Here is a 19,768-nt window from a genome sequence, read left to right on the forward strand (position 1 = left end):
AGCACTTTGGGGACAGTGACCACAATTCGGTGACGTTTACGTTAATGATGGAAAGGGATAAGTATACACCGCAGGGCAAGAGTTATAGCTGGGGGAAGGGCAATTATGATGCCATTAGACGTGACTTGGGGGGGGATAAGGTGGAGAAGTAGGCTGCAAGTGTTGGGCACACTGGATAAGTGGGGCTTTTTCAAGGATCAGCTACTGCGTGTTCTTGATAAGTATGTACCGGTCAGACAGGGAGGAAGGTGCCGAGCGAGGGAACCGTGGTTTACCAAGGAAGTGGAATCTCTTGTTAAGAGGAAGAAGGAGGCCTATGTGAAGATGAGGTGTGAAGTTTCGGTTGGGGCGATGGATAGTTACAAGGTAGCGAGGAAGGATCTAAAGAGAGAGCTAAGACGAGCAAGGAGGGGACATGAGAAGTATTTGGCAGGTAGGATCAAGGAAAACCCAAAAGCTTTCTATAGGTATGTCAGGAATAAGCGAATGACTAGGGAAAGAGTAGGACCAGTCAAGGACGGGAATGGGAAATTGTGTGTGGAGTCTGAAGAGATAAGCGAGATACTAAATGAATATTTTTCATCAGTATTCACTCAGGAAAAAGAGAATGTTGTGGAGGAGAATGCTGAGCCCCAGGCTAATAGAATAGATGGCATTGAGGTACGTAGGGAAGAGGTGTTGGCAATTCTGGACAGGCTGAAAATAGATAAGTCCCCGGGACCTGATGGGATTTATCCTAGGATTCTCTGGGAGGCCAGGGAAGAGTTTGCTGGACCTTTGGCTTTGATTTTTATGTCATCATTGGCTACAGGAATAGTGCCAGAGGACTGGAGGACAGCAAATGTGGTCCCTTTGTTCAAAAAGGGGAGCAGAGACAACCCCGGCAACTATAGACCGGTGAGCCTCACGTCTGTAGTGGGTAAAGTCTTGGAGGGGATTATAAGAGACAAGATTTATAATCATCTAGATAGGAATAATATGATCAGGGATAGTCAGCATGGCTTTGTGAAGGGTAGGTCATGCCTCACAAACCTTATTGAGTTCTTTGAGAAGGTGACTGAACAGGTAGACGAGGGTAGAGCAGTTGATGTGGTGTATATGGATTTCAGCAAAGCGTTTGATAAGGTTCCCCACGGTAGGCTATTGCAAAAAATACGGAGGCTGGGGATTGCGGGTGATTTAGAGATGTGGATCAGAAATTGGCTAGCTGAAAGAAGACAGAGGGTGGTGGTTGATGGGAAATGTTCAGAATGGAGTACAGTCACAAGTGGAGTACCACAAGGATCTGTTCTGGGGCCGTTGCTGTTTGTCATTTTTATCAATGACCTAGAGGAAGGCGCAGAAGGGTGGGTGAGTAAATTTGCAGACGACACTAAAGTCGGTGGTGTTGTCGACAGTGTGGAAGGATGTAGCAGGTTACAGAGGGATATAGATAAGCTGCAGAGCTGGGCTGAGAGGTGGCAAATGGAGTTTAATGTAGAGAAGTGTGAAGTGATTCACTTTGGAAGGAATAACAGGAATGCGGAATATTTGGCTAATGGTAAAGTTCTTGGAAGTGTGGATGAGCAGAGGGATCTAGGTGTCCCTGTACATAGATCCCTGAAAGTTGCCACCCAGGTTGATAGGGTTGTGAAGCAGGCCTATGGATTGTTGGCCTTTATTGGTAGAGGGATTGAGTTCCGGAGTCGGGAAGTCATGTTGCAGCTGTACAGAACTCTGGTACGGCCGCATTTGGAGTATTGCGTACAGTTCTGGTCACCGCATTATAGGAAGGACGTGGAGGCTTTGGAGCGGGTGCAGAGGAGATTTACCAGGATGTTGCCTGGTATGGAGGAAAAATCTTATGAGGAAAGGCTGATGGACTTGAGGTTGTTTTCGTTGGAGAGAAGAAGGTTAAGAGGAGACTTAATAGAGGCATACAAAATGATCAGGGGGTTGGATAGGGTGGACAGTGAGAGCCTTCTCCCGCGGATGGATATGGCCGGCACGAGGGGACATGACTTTAAACTGAGGGGTAATAGATATAGGACAGAGGTCAGAGGTAGGTTCTTTACGCAAAGAGTAGTGAGGCCGTGGAATGCCCTACCTGCTACAGTAGTGAACTCGCCAACATTGAGGGCATTTAAAAGTTTATTGGATAAACATATGGATGATAATGGCATAGTGTAGGTTAGATGGCTTTTGTTTCGGTGCAACATCGTGGGCCGAAGGGCCTGTACTGCGCTGTATTGTTCTATGTTCTATATGAACTAACTGAGGGGTCTAGGCTTATCACTATGAGCTTTACCTCTTCCAGCTCGTCCAGACCGTACATGACGGTCTGGTGTTTCACTAACTCGAAAAAGTGATGTGGGTCTGAAGTGGGGTGGAAAGTCTCTATCTTCTCGTGGTCACCTCTCAACTGGGTGATAGTTAATGGGGTGGTTTACACAAAATCGGGTTGGCCTTCCGTGGTAACCCTGCGCTGCGTGGTAATGGGGTTCATTGGGTGGGGTGCTGCCTGTGCAGTCGATGGTGCGGGTGCTTTTCTTTTCGGGGCCTGTGGGGCTCTATTTTGAGTCTCGGTCTCACTTACGTACCGTTGGGACGTTTCACTGAGTTCCTGCCAATCGGGGCCATCTTCCTGATCTAGCTGTGGGCCGAAGGCGTCTCTAAACCCATTTTGAATAGATAGCGGGGATCGCAGCTTTGCAATTTGCTGCCTGCATTTAGCATGATCCACCAAACTCTGCCTCTGTTCCGTGGTAGAGTGCGCGGAGGGCTGCTTTTAGATCATCGCATTATTTCCTTAACTGTTGTACCTGGTTCTCTGTTTCTTCTCTTACCATTACAGCGCGTTGTGTGTCCTGGTAGACCTTATCATACTGAATTTGGAAGCTGCTAAGGTGGGCAAGACAGGATTGATGTGCCCTCTTGACATCAACCATTTCCTTGTCCTTCGCCGCTAACTGCTCCCGGAGCTGTCCATTTAACCTCTCGCTTTCACTGATATCTCCCACTCTATTTCTCTCCTTCTCCTCAAGCTGCGTACAGAGCGTCCTCACAACCTCCTCTGTGCCTCGCAATTGTGCCAGACAGGACACGATTGCCATCGGCTTACGAACCTTGTTTAAACCTTTCTTGTGAATCTCAGTCAGGCTGTCCCACCAAGTCTGTCCTATGCTGCCAGGACCTGTCTCTTCATTGGCTCAAAATTTCGACCATAGGGGCCATCCTTTCCCCTTTAGGTATCTCCTAATCTCTTCTTCCCACACATGGAGGGCTCCATGCCCTCCAATGTTGCCTGGTATGGAGGGCATTAGCTATGAGGAGCGATTGAATAAACTCAGTTTGTTCTCACTGGAACGAAGGAGGTTGAGGGGAGACCTGATAGAGGTATATAAAATTATGAGGGCATAGACAGAGTGGATTGTCAGAGGCTTTTCCCCAGGGTAGAGGGGTCAATTACTAGGGGGGCATAGGTTTAAGGTGAGAGGGGCAAGGTTTAGAGTAGATGTACGAGGCAAGTTTTTTACGCAGAGGGTAGTGGGTGCCTGGAACTCGCTACCGGAGGAGGTAGTGGAAGCAGGGACGATAGGGACATTTAAGGGGCATCTTGACAAATATATGAATAGGATGGGAATAGAAGGATACGGACCCAGGAAGTGTAGAAGATTGTAGTTTCGTCGGGCAGCATGGTCGGCACGGGCTTGGAGGGCCGAAGGGCCTGTTCCTGTGCTGTACATTTCTTTGTTCTTTTGTTTTGACACTGTTCTGAACTATTGGTCGCTGCGACCTCGGGCCCTTGTGGATGCATAAGGTGTTCCATTGCCTTCATTGCCATCCCTACAATTACTTCTGCCTCCCGGAAATTTGGAACAAGGGGGAATAAAGCGGTGGTGCAAATATGGGTATGGCTCAAGCTATTTTCCGGTTTACGCAACTCCTGAAAGTTTCACGCAACAAAAATCTATGGAGTTTACCTTCTATCCCTTTGTTAGTACGCATGCAAATTACACACTTCCGAATTCTGGAGGTTTGATCGATACTGGTTTCGCTTGTGGTTTCTTTTACTTTGCCAATTTGGATTCTAATTCAAATGCTTTTGTGGGTTCTCTCGGAGTGACACGGTCACTTCTGGGTCGAATCCCATCAGAGTCGCCAATAACTGTTGTGAGTCCTTTCCTATACTCTTTTCTCTGTCCTTTCTGTGGCTCTGTTCCAATTATGGCAATCAGTGAATTTGCCGTTCTTTCTATGTTATCTATGTCCTCATGCTTAGAGTCGCCAGGTATCAAATGATACCACCACAAGTTTAACCGGCTATCGATCAAATAGCCAAACACCAGTTAGTTAGTTCAAGGTCAAGGGTACTTTATTTACACATAATTAGTCATGCAACATAAACACTACTAGTTAACTACACCTATCGACTAAGACAACCTGTCCTTAACTTCGGTCACCAGAGAAACAGTGGCCGATGTTCGATTCTGGATCTATCGTGTCCGAAGGAGTAACTGCTGCTCAGCTGGGCTCATCTATCTGGTAGCGAGCGTTGAACTTGTACTTGCTTCTGGTGTTGCTGCACTTGGAGATGGCAATGACTGGGGTACCGGCACCAAAAGAGGACGAACATGTGGCGGACTCTTCTTCTTATAATTAGGGGTTTTCGCGCTCTTTGGGGCAGTCCTCCGGTTTGGGCCCAACTAATTGGGTGATCCCTGATCACTCCGTTCGATTCCTAACCAATAAGTGGGCAGGGATCTGGGTGTGTCCCAAACGGTCACTGACCCCTTGTTTGCGTTTCCCTTGAACAGGGAGTGGCGCCGAAATGTCTGGGACTGTCCCGGTTGCTCGAGTACCAGTCTTTTGTCTCGGTGAAGATGGGCCATCAAATGCTAATCGGCCCCATTAAAATGCTAATTGGACAGAGTTTTGATACCGTCTGGACTTCTTGCTTACAAATATGCATTTCAGGCTCTGAGCCTGCCTGAGTCTTGGCTTGTCCATTTTACCTGCTAGGCTTTGCGAGTTTCTCTGTACCTAGTTGGAAGTGGTCATGCCAGGTGGCTACACCTGCCAGGTCCCGCCGTGTGGGACCATGTCTAATCCACGCCGGTGGGACTGGCCAAAAAACGACGGCCGCTCGTCTCATCGGGGCCCGGAGAATTGCTGGGGGGGCTGCTGCCAACGGCTCCCGACCAGCGTGACATGAACCCCGCCCCCGACCGAAAACCGGCGCCGGAGAAGGGACGGGATTCGCGCCGCCCCCCGGGGAGTCTCCGACCTGGCGGGGGGTCGGAGAATCCCGGCCTTCGTCTCAGGAACGGAGAATCCCGCCGCTAGTCTTTGATCTCAGTGTTGTTTGTGGGAGCGTCCCGTGTGCCAATTGGCTGCCACAATTCATACGATACAGGAGTGACTACATTTCAGTATTTTGCATTTGTTGAAATATTTTTGGAGTTGTACTGGAATGTACCTGGTAGGTTGTAAAAACTTCGGGATCAGGAGGATGCAAATTTTGCTTTATATATGCAAATTCTTTCTTTTCTAAATCTGGATAGGTCAAATTTGGGAGGATTTCTCTTCTGAAGGTAAAAGGCAGCCTGCGTGCACACCTGGTGGCATTTCATTCCCTTTGTCAGAAGTCATGGCCAAGTATTTTGAGTCTGACTGCCTGGCAGAGATTCTGAATTCCTGTCAGTTAAAATGAGGGAACTGTGGACACGACTTAAACTTTCAGATACTACCTGTGTGAATTTCCCCTTTCCCTCTTGAGAGAAGTTTGCCCTATATGGAATCTGCCCAATTTAAAATGAAGCCAGATTTTAAAGCATTTTGACATTTGTGTTTCTGAGTTGAAGCTGTGAAGGAATGGGGAAGAAAGTATTGCTTTTCCCTTATCTCATCACTCTCAGATCCCTGGGGCGGGATCCTCCGATTGCCTACGCCAAAATCGCGTTCGGAGATTGGCCGGAGAATCCATTTTTACGCCGAAATCAGGGGTGGCGCCGTTTGTCCGATGCTCCACACCCTCAAAAATGGCATACTTTTCGAGTACACCGCACGCCATTGGGACAGTCACAGGATGTCACCTGAGGCACTCTCCCGATGCTCTGCCCCCGATGGGCTGACTCGACGGCGTCGGTCGTGTGTCCCCTCAATTTTCGTAAACCTGGTGTGGCGGCTGCAGACTGTGTCCAGCGCTGCCACAGTCACAGTCGGGTTGGGGGGGCAGGGAGCTGTTTCGCTGGTAGGGGGGCTTCGGCGGGGCCTGGGTGTCTGGTGAGTGGTGGCAGAGGTTGTTACAGGGGGAACAGTTTTTGGCAGGCCGGGTCCGCACATGGCCGGTGCTATGTTTTATGGTCCGGCCGCTGCCTTGCGCATGCGTGGCCACGGACCCGGCAGTTCTGCGTCTGTATAGGCAGGTAAAGCCAGGAGCATTACCAGGCATGGCTGCTAGCCCCGCCCCACCGGACAGAGCATCGGTGCGGAGGTGGCGCCGACTATTTGGTCGTAAGACCAGGCGCAGCCTCCAGACATGGCCGCAGTGTTAGAGAATTCAGCCCTTGATTTCAGGAACTAAATTACAAATGTACTTGCAGAGAGGCAGACTATGAACTGAATAGATGTCCCCCTCCCTCCCTAGAATTGTCTTACTAGGGAATCAAAAGAAGTTTAAATGTTGTTGAATGTATTTGAAGAATTTAATTGTATCTATTTCCCCATCATGATTATAAGTTCAAAAAGGGGCACTAATTTGTTTATGTATAGGGTAACCTAACTTTATGCTGCCTATATAAACCAAGGTCCTTAATGTGGATTGGAGGGTGAATTAAAAATTAGCCACTCTTTGTTTTGTGTTCATCGTTTTAAAGGAGGGGCTGGTTTAGCACAGTGGAGGGGCTGGTTTAGCACAGTGGGCTAAACAGCTGGCTTATAATGCAGAACAAGGTCAGCAGCGCAGGTTCAATTCCTGTACCGGCCTCCCCGAACAAGCACCGGAATGTGGCGATGAGGGGCTTTTCACAGTAACTTAATTGAAGCCGACTTGTGACGATAAGCCATTATTATTATTAATATTATTGTTAATATTATTATTACTATATCCAACCATGGAACACGAATGACGGAAATTTGCTCACCAATTCCCAATAGGCCGCTATGGGCGAAGTTTTCCAGCCCAGCACGGCACAAAGATTTTTGCGGACGGGGCGGAAAAGTTGCCGGAAAAGTCAAAGATCCTGCCCTACAATTGTTGCAGAAACGCCATTATGTCAGAAGATTCTACCAATCCTCTACAAATGTTGTGGCAAAGAGCTAAAACCCCAACCCCACTTTAGTAAATTCCCAGTGACTGCATTGGTCAATATATGTTCGATTCAGGGCCAGATGTCCAGAAGAAGACAGGCAATGCCAAAGATATGGGGAGTTGAAAAGGTGGCGGGGGATTTTCCAATGTGCCAACCCATGTAATAAATTGGAAAAGAAGGAAATCAAAGTTCAGAAAGGTAATGTGTATTTCTGCCACTGACAGAATTAGAACTACAGATTAGCTGTGGCTCTGAGCAGATTTGTGCCCTGCGTATGTAACAGTTTACGTTATGTTGTAAATTTCAAGGAACAATGAGGATGTTTTGGGCTAGAGTTTTCACTGTGACACTTTTACCACTGAAAGTGGATTGGAGTGGGACATTTGCTCAACACCATAGCCCCACTGAATCCTGATGCATTGTCCTGGATTAGGCCTCATTGCGCTCCAGCTTCCGAAGCTCTCTGGGCTCCACGGAGGGAACCAATCAGTGCCAATAAGAAATATAAGACGTGCTGCAACAGGAAATTCATTTTGCGCAGCAGAAAGGAGAGGAACTACGTTTAAGGGGAAGGTCTCGAGCTCACATGACAAAAGCCACTGACAAGCGGCTACAGATGAGCAGAGGTGGAGGATCTTGGAATGAGGAACACGTGACGGAAAGAGGTGATCAACAGTAGGTCTTCTCTTTCCTTCAGTTCCATTGATGATATTCACACATCTGCCATTTTCCTTGGACCTAACGATGTAGGAAAAGGAGATTCAGGGATATGGGGACTGAAGGCGTAAATGTGATCAGAATTGCTTGCTCAGGTGGAGGGTATGCAGTACCACGGACTGGTTGTGTTGAATGGCCTGTTTCTGTGTTTTAACTTGCCATCATCATTCAAGTGTGGTGGAGAGGTCAAGGGATGGGAACGGGGAGTTGTGGGTAGAGGGGTGAGAATTCCGAACATGTTTCAGCCATGATATGCTGGAAGACGACTCCACACCCAATATTGGAGGAAATTTAAAGCCCATGTCTGCTTTCAATGGGCAAAATCCTCCAGGTGCGTTGAAGGCAACTTTGGCAGGGCGGGAAAATATCACAAAAGCCAGTCGTGCTGGTGCCCTATTGCTGACCATCTCTGGGCAAGTTTATTGGCAGCCAGCTCCATGGAACTGAGAGCCAGTTGCTCCAGTTAAGGCCCAAACAAGGGCCATTATCCCAAAGTCATGTTGATCGGGCTGCCAGCCCGAATCCAGAATCCTGCAACTAACTGAAGGCAGCCATCGCAGCCTTCTTTCAAAAAGCCAGAAATGATGCTGCAGGGATGAAATGGCTATGGCTGCAGCTACAATCATTCCCATGAAAATGTTTCACACTGAAAGCCCTAATGGCTCTCGGCATTCCTTTTTTAAGCATGTTCAGCAGCCTAATGAGAGTGCCCTAGTGCTCCCGTACCTGCCTCAGAAGCGCCCGCCTCTCCTGGTGGGGTTGTCAGCTGCCCATGCTGCACGTCTTCTTATTGGGCCTTGCATGCCACGATCCTGCCCATTGCCCTTAATTGGACAGCAAATGCGGAGTAAGCTTCCCTATGATTATGTGACTGTCTGACTCCAATGGGGTCGGTACCCTGAACTCTCGAGTATGTCCTGACTCTCGAGTATGTCAGTAAGGTCCCCTCAATCTTTGTCCATTTGTAAATGCATTGCCTGATGAAATACAGGCCAGACCAAGGACGTTTAGTCCCTGGTTTGCACTGTCGTTCATTTGCATTTTATGTTAATGGTAATAAATCTAGAAAGGGGGCAGGTTTAGCTCAGTTTGCTGCACAACTGGTCTGTGATGCAGAGAGAGTCTAGCAGCATGTGTTCAATTCCCATACCAGCTGAGGTAATTTATGACCTTGCCCCTTTCTCAACCTTGCCCCTCGCCTGAGGTGTAGTGATTCTCAGGTTATATCACCACCAGTCAGCTCTCCCCCTCAAAGAGAAAAGTAGCCTATGGCCACCAGGGACTATGGCAACTTTACCTTACCTAAGAATGTACCAGAAAGAATAGCTCTCAAATACTGATGTGTACCTGCCAGGTATAATGCAATCACTCAAGTACATTGGCCATTAAGGAGCTGCTTTAAACAACAATGTAAATATTTATGTGTTACTGTTTGTGATTAAATATTGCTTTATCACATAAAAAAATCTCAACAGGCTTCTTCATGCTTTGAATTGAATGAAGCACTGATACATGACAGTGTGCCGCAAGGTAATTTAAAACCCAACTTGTGTCCTTCAGCATAAGAGATTAAACAGACATCATATTGATAGGGATGTAGCTGTACTTATCAAATTAGGCCTGAGATCTTAAAAGTAATGTAACTTGATATGAAAAAGAAAGATTTGCACTTTTTGTGACCTCAGGATTTCCCAGAGTAATTTACAGCTAATGAAGTACGTTTGACATGTAGCTGTTGTTATAATGTAGAAAAGCTCCCTCAACCAACAATATGAAATTGACCAGATAGCCTGTTTTAAGTTGTGTTGATTACCAGTTATTTATTGGCCAGGACAGTGGGGGATAATTCCATTGCTCTTCTTTGAACTAATTGCATGGGATACTTTATGTCCAGTAGACAGGCAGACGGGGCCTCCATTTATCACATCACCATTCTTTCAGTCGTGCCCTGGAATAGCAGCCTAGATTTTTGTGCTTTAGGGCTGAATTTCCATCTGAACATGGGATTGAGTACGGAGCCAGGTGGCTTGTAATTTTCCTCTTCTAACTGGCATGCCTATTTGCCAGTGCCAGGGCTAGTTTCCTGGAGATAGGATCACGGTGGAAAGGCTACCACCCTGCAAACAGTATGACAAACAGTGGGTGGAGCTCACAGGAAGGAGGTACTACCCCCAAAACCAGGTCTCCAGGCAGAGAATACGTTTCCCTGGTATGTCTGAACACCGGTGGCGCAGGATGCTCAGGATCCATAGAATCCCTATCGTGTAGAAGAAGGCCATTCAGCCTGAGCTGACCTTCCAAAAGAGCACTCTACCTAGGCCCACTCCCCTGCCCTATCCTTGTAACCCTGCACATTGATCATAGCCAATCCACCTAACCTGTACATCTTTGGACACTTGAGGGGCAATTTTGCATGGCCAATCCACCTACCCTGCATAACTTTGAACCGTGGGAAGAAACCAGAGCATCCAGAGGAAACCCACACAGATATGGGGAGAATGTGCAAACTCCAAACATAGTTACCCAAGGCCGGAATCGAATCCGGGTCCCTGGAACTGTGAGGTAGCAGTGCTAACCCATGCCACTGTGCCTGTCCTGTCATGTCTGGTGTTATCAGACATCTGCAGAAACCTAGAGGAAGGTGATGAAGGTAAGTAACAGGCCTATCAAAGTTAATCTGGAATTTTCCAGTCATCCTGTGGTAAGGCATCCCTTGCCGCCCCTCTCCATCCCTCGCACTCCAGGCTGCGTTTGAGGCCTTTCCTGCTTACTTGTCCGCAGCTGTAGCCATGAACCGCCTGAAGAGGTGGCCTGGTAGCTTGGGCAATATTTTTACTTCAAAAATGTTATAAATTACTGAGAGGATACCTTAAGACAGAGGCACTCACTCCCTTCCTTGCAATGATAGACTGCAACTCCTACCATGCTCCTATTTATCCTCCAGCTTCTAGACCTGCCTGTCATTCTTAATTTGACACTGAGTGCACTCCGACCAATAATTAGGTAATTCAAGGAAAATCACTGCTGGGCAACCGTTCCAAGAACAGCGCATGTTTGGGTCCCCCATTTGACTCTGATGTTGGGGTCCTGTCCCAAAACGCACATTCTTTCCCCAAGTCTTTGAAGTTGGACTTTAACCCAGACCTTATCATATAATCAGAGAATTTACAGTGCAGAAGGTGTCCATTTGGCCCATCAGGTCTGCATCAGCCTTGGGATGGAGCACCCTACATAAGCCCACGCTTCCACCCTATCCCCATAACCCGCCTCACCTTTTTGAAACTAAGGGGCAATTTAGCATGGCCAATCCACCTAATCTGTACATCTTTGGACTGTGGGAGGAAATTGGAGCACCCGGAGAAAACCCCCGCAGACATGGGGAGACAGTGCAAACTCCACACAGTCACCTGAGGCCGGAATTGAACCTGGGACCGTGGAGCTGTGAGGCAGCAGTGCTAACCACTGTGTCATCCCGACTCAGTGGTGACGGTGTTACCCAATAATCCGTGACTGACACCAGAATAGTCATAATGCAATCTCATTGTTCAGTTTTTTTAAAATGTTGGATTAAAGTGCAGCAATTGTCTTGCACGTGATCATGAATAAAACTTGGTTTATAAGTTGTACATTTGTTCAGATCTTGACATTCTTTAAATATATAGATGTAAAATTGCAGCATTACTGCTAAGACTTTTATGGAAATGGCAAATGTGTAATAAAGGTGGAACTTCTACATAGAATTAGAATCCAGACATAATGAAATCAGCAGGGGAGGTTGCTCTGAGTAAAATTACGAAAACTTGTCTTCCAAATGAATTAGGCGAAGTAACCACAAATTAATTGCCTTAAAGCTGCTTGTACTTTGTGGCCTGATGCATGTGGAGAACTGTGGGAATGCAGACAAGCTCCCATGGAGTGGACTGCGCCAGGAGTCTCTTGCGGGGGGGGGGTGGTGGAAGACGTGATCAACTGGGACATGAGACAAAAGAAGCCTTGATTTAACTTGCACATGGCAACAGCGGCAAAGGCCAAGGCCTGAGCTTTCCTCACATTACACATCCCCATGCAGTAAAGCTTCTTTGTGACGTCTGAAGAGGCAGATCTGTTGTTGCAAATACAAATGGTATTGATGGCTAATGGTTCTTGCAAACCTTAAACAGAGCTGAGGGTGGAAACCTCTTCACTGCATTCATACTTAGAACAGATGTAATTGTGGACAAACTGACTGCTGTCACATTTTTACTGTCAATACTCAAATCACACATCCAAATAAAGTTATGTTGCACTTATGTGGAATAATCTCTGTTACTTCCATCAACAATGAGGATATAGCTGTTTCAGATCTGCCACTGTTAACAATGTGATTTTATTTTGCAAAACTAGTGGTATAAATCCATGCAACCTGATGTGAGAGTCTTGATGTGTAATTTATGGTGCATTACAAGTAAGGTTTGAAGGCTGCCAACCAAACTGAAAATGTTTGCGTCAAAATTCCAACAGTTTAAAGATGTTGTGTTGCCCCATGGATGTTAAGCCAAACTTGTGAAGAACGTACTTGCTTCCCATGCGGCAAGTCCGAGATTTCAAAGAAGTTTGAGTTATTTGAGTTGATGTAAAATGCAGTATCCAATGGCAGATTTTTTACTTCTTCCTATAATTTTGTCCGGTAGTAAGCCACAATGAAATGTGGTGCTTTATTTTCTCCTCTGCTTATCATGATGCTATTTTCTGAACTGATCTCCCTTGTTTAGGCAAAGGCAGCTCAAGCATCTCATCCGACGTGAGTTCAAGTACGGATCACACGCCGACCAAAGCCAGAAGGAATGCAGCTACCAGTGAAGGTAGGCATCTGGTCCTCATTACAGCTAGAGTCCTTTTGTGCTCGACTTAACTTTTTTGGAAAATACTTTTTAATTAAAACCAACTCGACTTTTGCTGGAGTGCAGCACTTTGTTTTCCTCTGACAAAATGTATTGTGAAGTTTAAAAAAAGCAACATAATCTCATGAAGTGTATATTGTGGTTGGAAATCTACAATTTCTGCTTCTCCAATGCTGGATGTCAGAGACATTACCTGATAATTTAGCAACAGTGAGGAATTGCTAGAGGTGATGGTGAGGTAAAGTTGGGTGTGGTCAGCATACAAGTGAAAACTAACATGGTGCCTTCAGGTAATGTCAACGAGCAGCATGTAGGTGAAAAATAGGAGTGGGTTGAAAATTGAACCTTGAGGTAACCATGTGGGAGTAAGGAAGGAAGCCATTGTACTGATTATCTGCTAAGATTAGATAGATAAAAATGGAAGCACCTGGAGAGCAGAGTGGCCCAGTTGGTCTACACTGGAGATGTGTTGGAAGAGAATGATGCGCTTTTCTGTGTGAAAGGCCACAGACTGGATGAGGAGGGAAAGTGTTATCTTTGTTACAGTCACATAGGATGTAATTTGTGACTTTAACAAGAGTCTAACTGGAGGAATTCAAACTTGGAGTTCCGGGAAAGTTGGGAACAGACTTGGGAGGTGACAACGTTTTCAAGAATTTTGTAGGGAAAAGGGAAGTTGCAGATGGGACAAAGGTTTGCAAGGACAGTGGGATGAGGGGTTGATTTTTAAGGAGACAGGTGGTGATGGAGAGAGGACAACACTTGAAGGGAAATAATTCTTACCAATATCGGCTAGCATGGGAAAGTTGGGTGATGGCAGCTGTTTAGTGGGAATAGGGTTGAGGGAGCAGGAGGTCAGTGACCTCAGAGAGGGCATATGGGGAGATGAGAAAGAAACTGGAGAAAGATGTGAGATTAGGGCTGGGGTAGGGATAGCATTAAAAGAGGTTTGTTTAAATTTTAGTGATGAAGAAGTCCATGAGCACCTTGTACTTCTAGGTGGTGGTGAGGATAGGATGGATAGGGGGGGGAGAGAGTTTTAAAAAGAGAAAGAAAATAGAATCTGATGAATAAAAAGGGGAAAGGAACAGAAGAATATGCAAATAGGATGAGGTGAAGTATTCAGGAGGAGGTTGCTGTGAGGCATAAACACTGGCGTAGACCTGTCAGGTTGAATAGCCTATTTCAGTGCTGTAAGTTCAATGTAATTACTAGTATTACTTTCCAAAAATTCCAAATTCAGGTCAAGCACTGAGCTTTAGTAATTTAATATTGGTTATGTTTATTTACATTGTGGTGCTTATCATGTGAGTAGACAATAAAGTAACAGGCATCAAGCACCACTGTCGCTATTGGATTGTGCTGTTGTTGCTTGTTTGACTAATAATTCTGGAGGTAACTTAATATCACAAAAATAAACTTTCAAGATTAAATTATTCTTTCTCAAGTTGTGACTATTTTGGGAAGTGTTTCAGAATTAGAAATAAAAAGGCAAAAAAGAAAAAAAATCCAGTTGAACAATTTTGATTTGATTTTGCATTTTGTTTTAGGCTGAATCTATCAACTGAGCACTGCACTTTAGGAAGCGTGTCAAAGCAATAGAGAGCATGTGAAGGATGTTTGTCAGGTTGCAAGAGTTCAGCTAGGTGGAGAGATAAGAGAAACTGGGATTTCTCTCTTTAAAGCAGAGAAGGTTAAGGAAGGACTTAACCTTGAAGGATTTTGTTGAAGTAAATAAGGAGTGGCTGAAGAATCAGTAGCCAGATTGAAGGTTATTGGCAAAAGAACTGAGATGACAAGTGGGAAAAATTGTTTATGCAGCGAGTTGTTGTGATCTGGAACACATTGCCAAAAGAGGATGGTTGAACAGATTCAATAGTAACATTCAAAAGCAAATTGGATTAATACTTGAAAAGGAAAAAGGAATGTTGAGCAATGGGAAAAGGGCAGGGATGTGGAACTAATTAGATAGTTTTCAGAGAGCTGGCACAGGAATGAAGGGGTGAATGGCCTCCTTTTGTGCTGTATGATTCTATGAGACATGTTTTCCCCCTTTTGTAATGCTGTCGTTCCTCTGGCTGAGAGGATGCCTTTTGTCAGCGAAGCATATTTATTATGTTACACGTTGCAGTGACGACAGCGTTCTAATTTGCTGCCACTGCCGATTGGAAGGAGCTGAAAACCTATGATGCTCATCAGGAGTGAAGGGGGTGATGGAACTATGGAGGGGTGAGGAACATGAACATGAAACTATAGCATAAAGAAAACCTCAAGCATTTTGTGTTCTGACCAAAGTTACCAGTTGCTGGTGCCAAACATGCACGGATGTTGGCCTCTGGCTTTTCCCACTGAGAGTTCAGAAATTTAATGTTAAGAACCCAGCCAAAATCTGTTGGCAATAGGGAAGCTTTTCAGCGATGGATGGGGAAGATAATATTGAATGGAGGAAACCCCAGTTCAGGATATTCTAGTACACTGGAGATATAAGAAATGTCTCTTCTGATAACCTTTTTAATTTATATTTTATTAGAAACCGAACCAGAAAAATATGCCTGTTAAAAGGAAAATAACCGAACGATTAATTTTAAAATCCAAAATATTCGTGTGGATTTGTGATAGCTGTTTAGCACCTGTTTTTTTTTATTGGTCACCAGAAACAAGGAACTGAATGTTCAGCCCAGTCATATGTCAGGAATGTAGGTGGAGGAAACCAGAAAATTATGAGGACACCTGGTCTGTCAGTTTTCCAACATGGTTCCTGGCACTGGGATTTGGGGCCTGGGATGATCGCCTGCCCACGCGAAGCAGGCAGCAGCTCCTTAGAGCCTTGTTAACCATGACTTAAGCAGATTCTCCAGTTTTCTGATTTAGGGCAAGTTAACCGCCTGGATGCAGGCACCCAACAGCTAGATAGGGTGCCAGTGCTCCTGGCAAACCTACAAGCCCTCCCTGCCTTCATAGGTGGGGTACAGCCAAAGGCCAACTTGTAGAGAGGCTCCCCCCACCCCAATAGTGGTGGCCTAGCTGATTTCTTTGTATTTTCTAATAAAAGATTGAGAAGTGTGGCTGAGAGAGTACCTTGTTTTTGAAGCACGCTCTCCAGACCGGAACCTGGTGTTCCACTGCAGTTGGAGAATCTCCGGTTGGTCCTTCAGCCCTGTGAGCCTGCCTACAATGCTTAATTGGACTGGGAACCTGTCTCCATCAAAATTCCAAGTGATTGCTTCCCCGAGGGTGGTGGTGGAGTGTTTGTGGGTTTAGGACCCACAGTTTGTTTCCATCCCGAAGGCCAAAATTCAACCAAAGTTGGCAACTTGGTAGTTTCTGCATCACGCTCATCCTGCAACATTGAATAAACATTTATGGAAAGGATAATTATTACTTTCTCTCACTTATTACCATTTGTAGATCATGTTCCCCTTCTTGCATCCACTAATTGAATTTCAGTCAGGAAAACAGGATGATCCTCATTGTAGATACTTTCCAGGCCTCCGTCAGTGCGACCAGACTACAAGAGGCTTATTGACTGCGGTAATATTTTCAGCCAATTCCTGTTGATCCTGTCTTTGATGTGATTCCACTCAGATCTCAGCTGACAACAAACAAAACACTCGCCACCCATGGTACTCAAATGTGAGGCTGGTTTAAACTAATATTCACAATTGCAATTGAAAGAAATAAGATGTGGGCCGCGATTCAATGGACAGAAGTATAAGTCCGCTGAACGGCGCGTTTGGGGGGGGCGGTGTTTCTTGATGGTTGCAGCTATCCAACATCACTTTGCTGGTTTTTAGCTCGCCAGCAGGAAAGGCTCTTTGCAAATCGGGGCGCCATTTTGTCTGGCAGTCCTGATCTTTTGCCCCCCCCCCCACTTTCAGGACACCCTGCTTTTTTTGATACACATCCCAACCTTGGGGAGGCCCTGGGGAACCCCCCCCATCTAGTTGGCAAGGCCCCCCCCCTCCCGGGCCCGACCCCTGACAGTGCCAACCTGGCATCCTGCCAGGATGGCATGCCAGGGTGCCCAGGTGACATTACCGGGGTGCCAGGCTGGCAGTGCTAAGGTTCCCATGTGCCAGGGGGAGTGCCAGAGTGCCACCATGCCCTGTCCCCGACTACCTGGGGGTCTCCAACCCGAGGTGCCATTCGACTGCTCCATGTTTGTGGTGAGTCCCGGGTGAAACCGGCGTCCTGTTTTTAAATGAGCAATTAGGCTAATTTAAATATTCCGATCTGGATCTTGCCCAGTGAGGGTGAAGCGAGACGGATACCTTGCAATTGGCCTGGTGTGTACCCCGATTTAGGGCTCATGTGCGATTCACCTGTTGCGCCCATATCCAAGCCGGGCACAATGGGGTTGCTCCATCATGCCCGTGATGGTCTTCTGGTTAAGGTTTGAAAGTTGAAGGTGAATTTCTGCAGAGATTCCAAATTTTTCTGGAGTTTTGCAGCTCAGTGATTGAAATTATGATAGACAAGTGGAAAAATCGTCATTGCCAGAGTTTGTGCAAATTGTCACTATTGCTGAAATGGGTATCTGACCAATTAGTTATAAAATTGTGTATTATATTCTTTCCCAACGGCGTGGGGGTTTTTCACAATGGGAAACCCCCATTGGCCGACTGTTGGGATGGAGAATCCCACTGCCAGTAGGGGCGCCCGAAAACGCGTGCGGTGGGATGGAGAATCCCACCTCTTATCTGAAGTACAGCTTTGAAGAATGGCACATCTTCGTTTATATTACGATAATGTGTGCAAAGTTGCGACTGCAGGAAATACAGTCATTATCTACATTGGTCTTTTCAAAGAATTCTGTTCGCAAAGCTATTGTTGTCTCAAGTTGACAGGAAAGGCTTATTATGCTCTAAAGTCTGAAAATTACAGGTCATTTTCAGTTCTCTCGGATCAATCCTACATCCAGGTTGTGGTGAGGTAGGATAACTTAAATGCCATGATTTGGGCTCACTTAAAATGTGGTATAGGACTCTGGAAAAAGGATGACAAACATCTCAAAACACTAATTTATTTCAGTTTTGACAATGGTCAAAGGTATCTGAGATTTAAGTACTCATACTACCAGCTCATTGAACCGTGAATATTTTTCTCCAACAATCTGTAATTTAGACTGAAATGTTTGATGTCAGCTTGCTATTTCTTTCTGCCTGTCTGGAAGATCAGGAGTGTAGGGTGAAACTATCAAAAACCTCCAATGTAGGGGTGTCTGGTGTCTCTTCCATCTTGTGAGTCAATGGTTTGCACCCTGGTGGTTAGCTCTCTGTTAAACATCACCTGGTGTGGTTCAGGCGTCCCACTCTTGCATGGCAGTCTGTGCTGCATTTGCTGCATAGGAAGACAGTTGGTTGGGAAAGTACACGATTCGCTGGCCTCTGTTTTCTCTGGGCCCTCTTCTCAGACTTTCTGTTCCTCCTCAGCCCCTCCACTGCCCTCCAATCAGTAATCCTTCAAAGGTAACGGCCATCGGCAACTGCCTCCTGTTGTCAGTGACAATGTCTGCCATCATCATATCTTGCTTGCAGGTGTCCTTGTAGTGGAGATGTGAAAGTCCAGCAGGTTGCAATGCAGTGGATAGTTCACCATACAGAAGAATTTTGGGTATATGGCCATCATCCACACATGAAGGTGGTTGAGCCAGCGCAGACATCATTGGCTTATCAATGCCATGTATGCTGATGGAATTAGCATGTACCAGGGCCTATGAGTTAGTAACCTTACCTGTTAAGATATGAGAAGATGCTTCTGAGACCGTGAAAGTGGAAACTGTTCAGCCTTGTCTCCTGTCTGGGATATGTTGTCCAGGTCTCACTACTGTAAAGGAGTGCGCTGAGGATGCAGACATGGGAGACTCGCAGATTGGTGTCCTCAATCACAATACTGCTGTTCCACAGTCTCTTACTCAGCTTGGATGTAACAGCTGAAGCTTTCACATGTGTTGAGTTTAATATCAAGTGGAAGATTGCTGATGATTGTAGAACCATTCAAATGTGAAACTATCAAAAGTCTGCTCCAATGTCCTATTGTCGGTGCTGATAGCTGGTGGTATAGCCATGTCCTGGACCATTTATTTTCCTGATGCTGATGGTCAAAGTAAGCTCTTTATAGGCAATAGCGAGTCTGTCCATTTGCTGCTGAAGATGTTCCTTTGTATGGAATTTTAGTGTGGCATCACCAGCAACTTTCTGATGAGGACTGTGGTGAATGTATTACTGATACCATTCACCATTATATTACATTACATTACGTTGTATTATGTTGGTGCCCTTGTGGGCTCCGCCTATGGTTCCGCCCCCTTGGGGGAGGTATATAGATCTGCAGCCTGTAGGCGGCACTCAGTACAGAGCAGTCACAGGCAGGCACAGTTCTAGCTGATTAAAACCACTGTTCACTTCAACTCTCCATCTCGTGTGAATTGATGATCGCATCAAGGACTTGCCGTACCTTTGTGGGCAAAGTTGAACTGCTTTCCATTAATTTTGGCATGTAAGTAGACACACTCTGTAAATGAACTGAAGGCATATGACTGCAGCAAAGAGAAGAACATGGCAACGGTTGTTGGTGCCAAAATGTAACCCTATTTGATCACACTGCAGATTTCAAAGGTTCTGACGTTGCCCTGTTGCTGACCTTACCAATCATGTGATTTCCTGTTTCCATGACAACATTCAGCAGCTTCAGAGAGCAGCAATTTTCTCCAGAAGTTTAAATTCATCTGGTCGAATAACTTGGTAAGATCGATGAAAGCAATATATAGTGGTCACCTTTTGTTTACAGCATCTCTTTTGCTGTTGCCAGACTGAGACGATCATGCCAAATGTCAATCTTTCAGTTTGAAAGTGCACTGTGTTAAGTAATGGGTTAAGA

At 45.9% G+C, this 19,768-nt stretch overlaps 1 protein-coding gene across 2 annotated transcripts in view; it reads left to right on the forward strand.

Moving 5' to 3' along the window:
* fbxl7 (F-box and leucine-rich repeat protein 7) overlaps positions 1–19,768 on the forward strand; it is a 683,637-nt gene that overhangs the window by 198,735 nt on the left and 465,134 nt on the right. For both annotated transcript variants that reach the window (XM_072509530.1, XM_072509529.1), the window contains exon 2: positions 12,761–12,850. Coding sequence is in view for 1 of the 2 variants with exons in the window: in XM_072509529.1 (XP_072365630.1) it covers positions 12,761–12,850 (90 nt within the window). In the remaining variant the exon portion in view is untranslated. The remainder of the gene's footprint in view (positions 1–12,760; positions 12,851–19,768) is intronic.

This window comes from Scyliorhinus torazame, chromosome 6 (genome assembly GCF_047496885.1).
Source record: "Scyliorhinus torazame isolate Kashiwa2021f chromosome 6, sScyTor2.1, whole genome shotgun sequence".
Classification (NCBI taxonomy): Eukaryota; Metazoa; Chordata; class Chondrichthyes; order Carcharhiniformes; family Scyliorhinidae; genus Scyliorhinus; species Scyliorhinus torazame.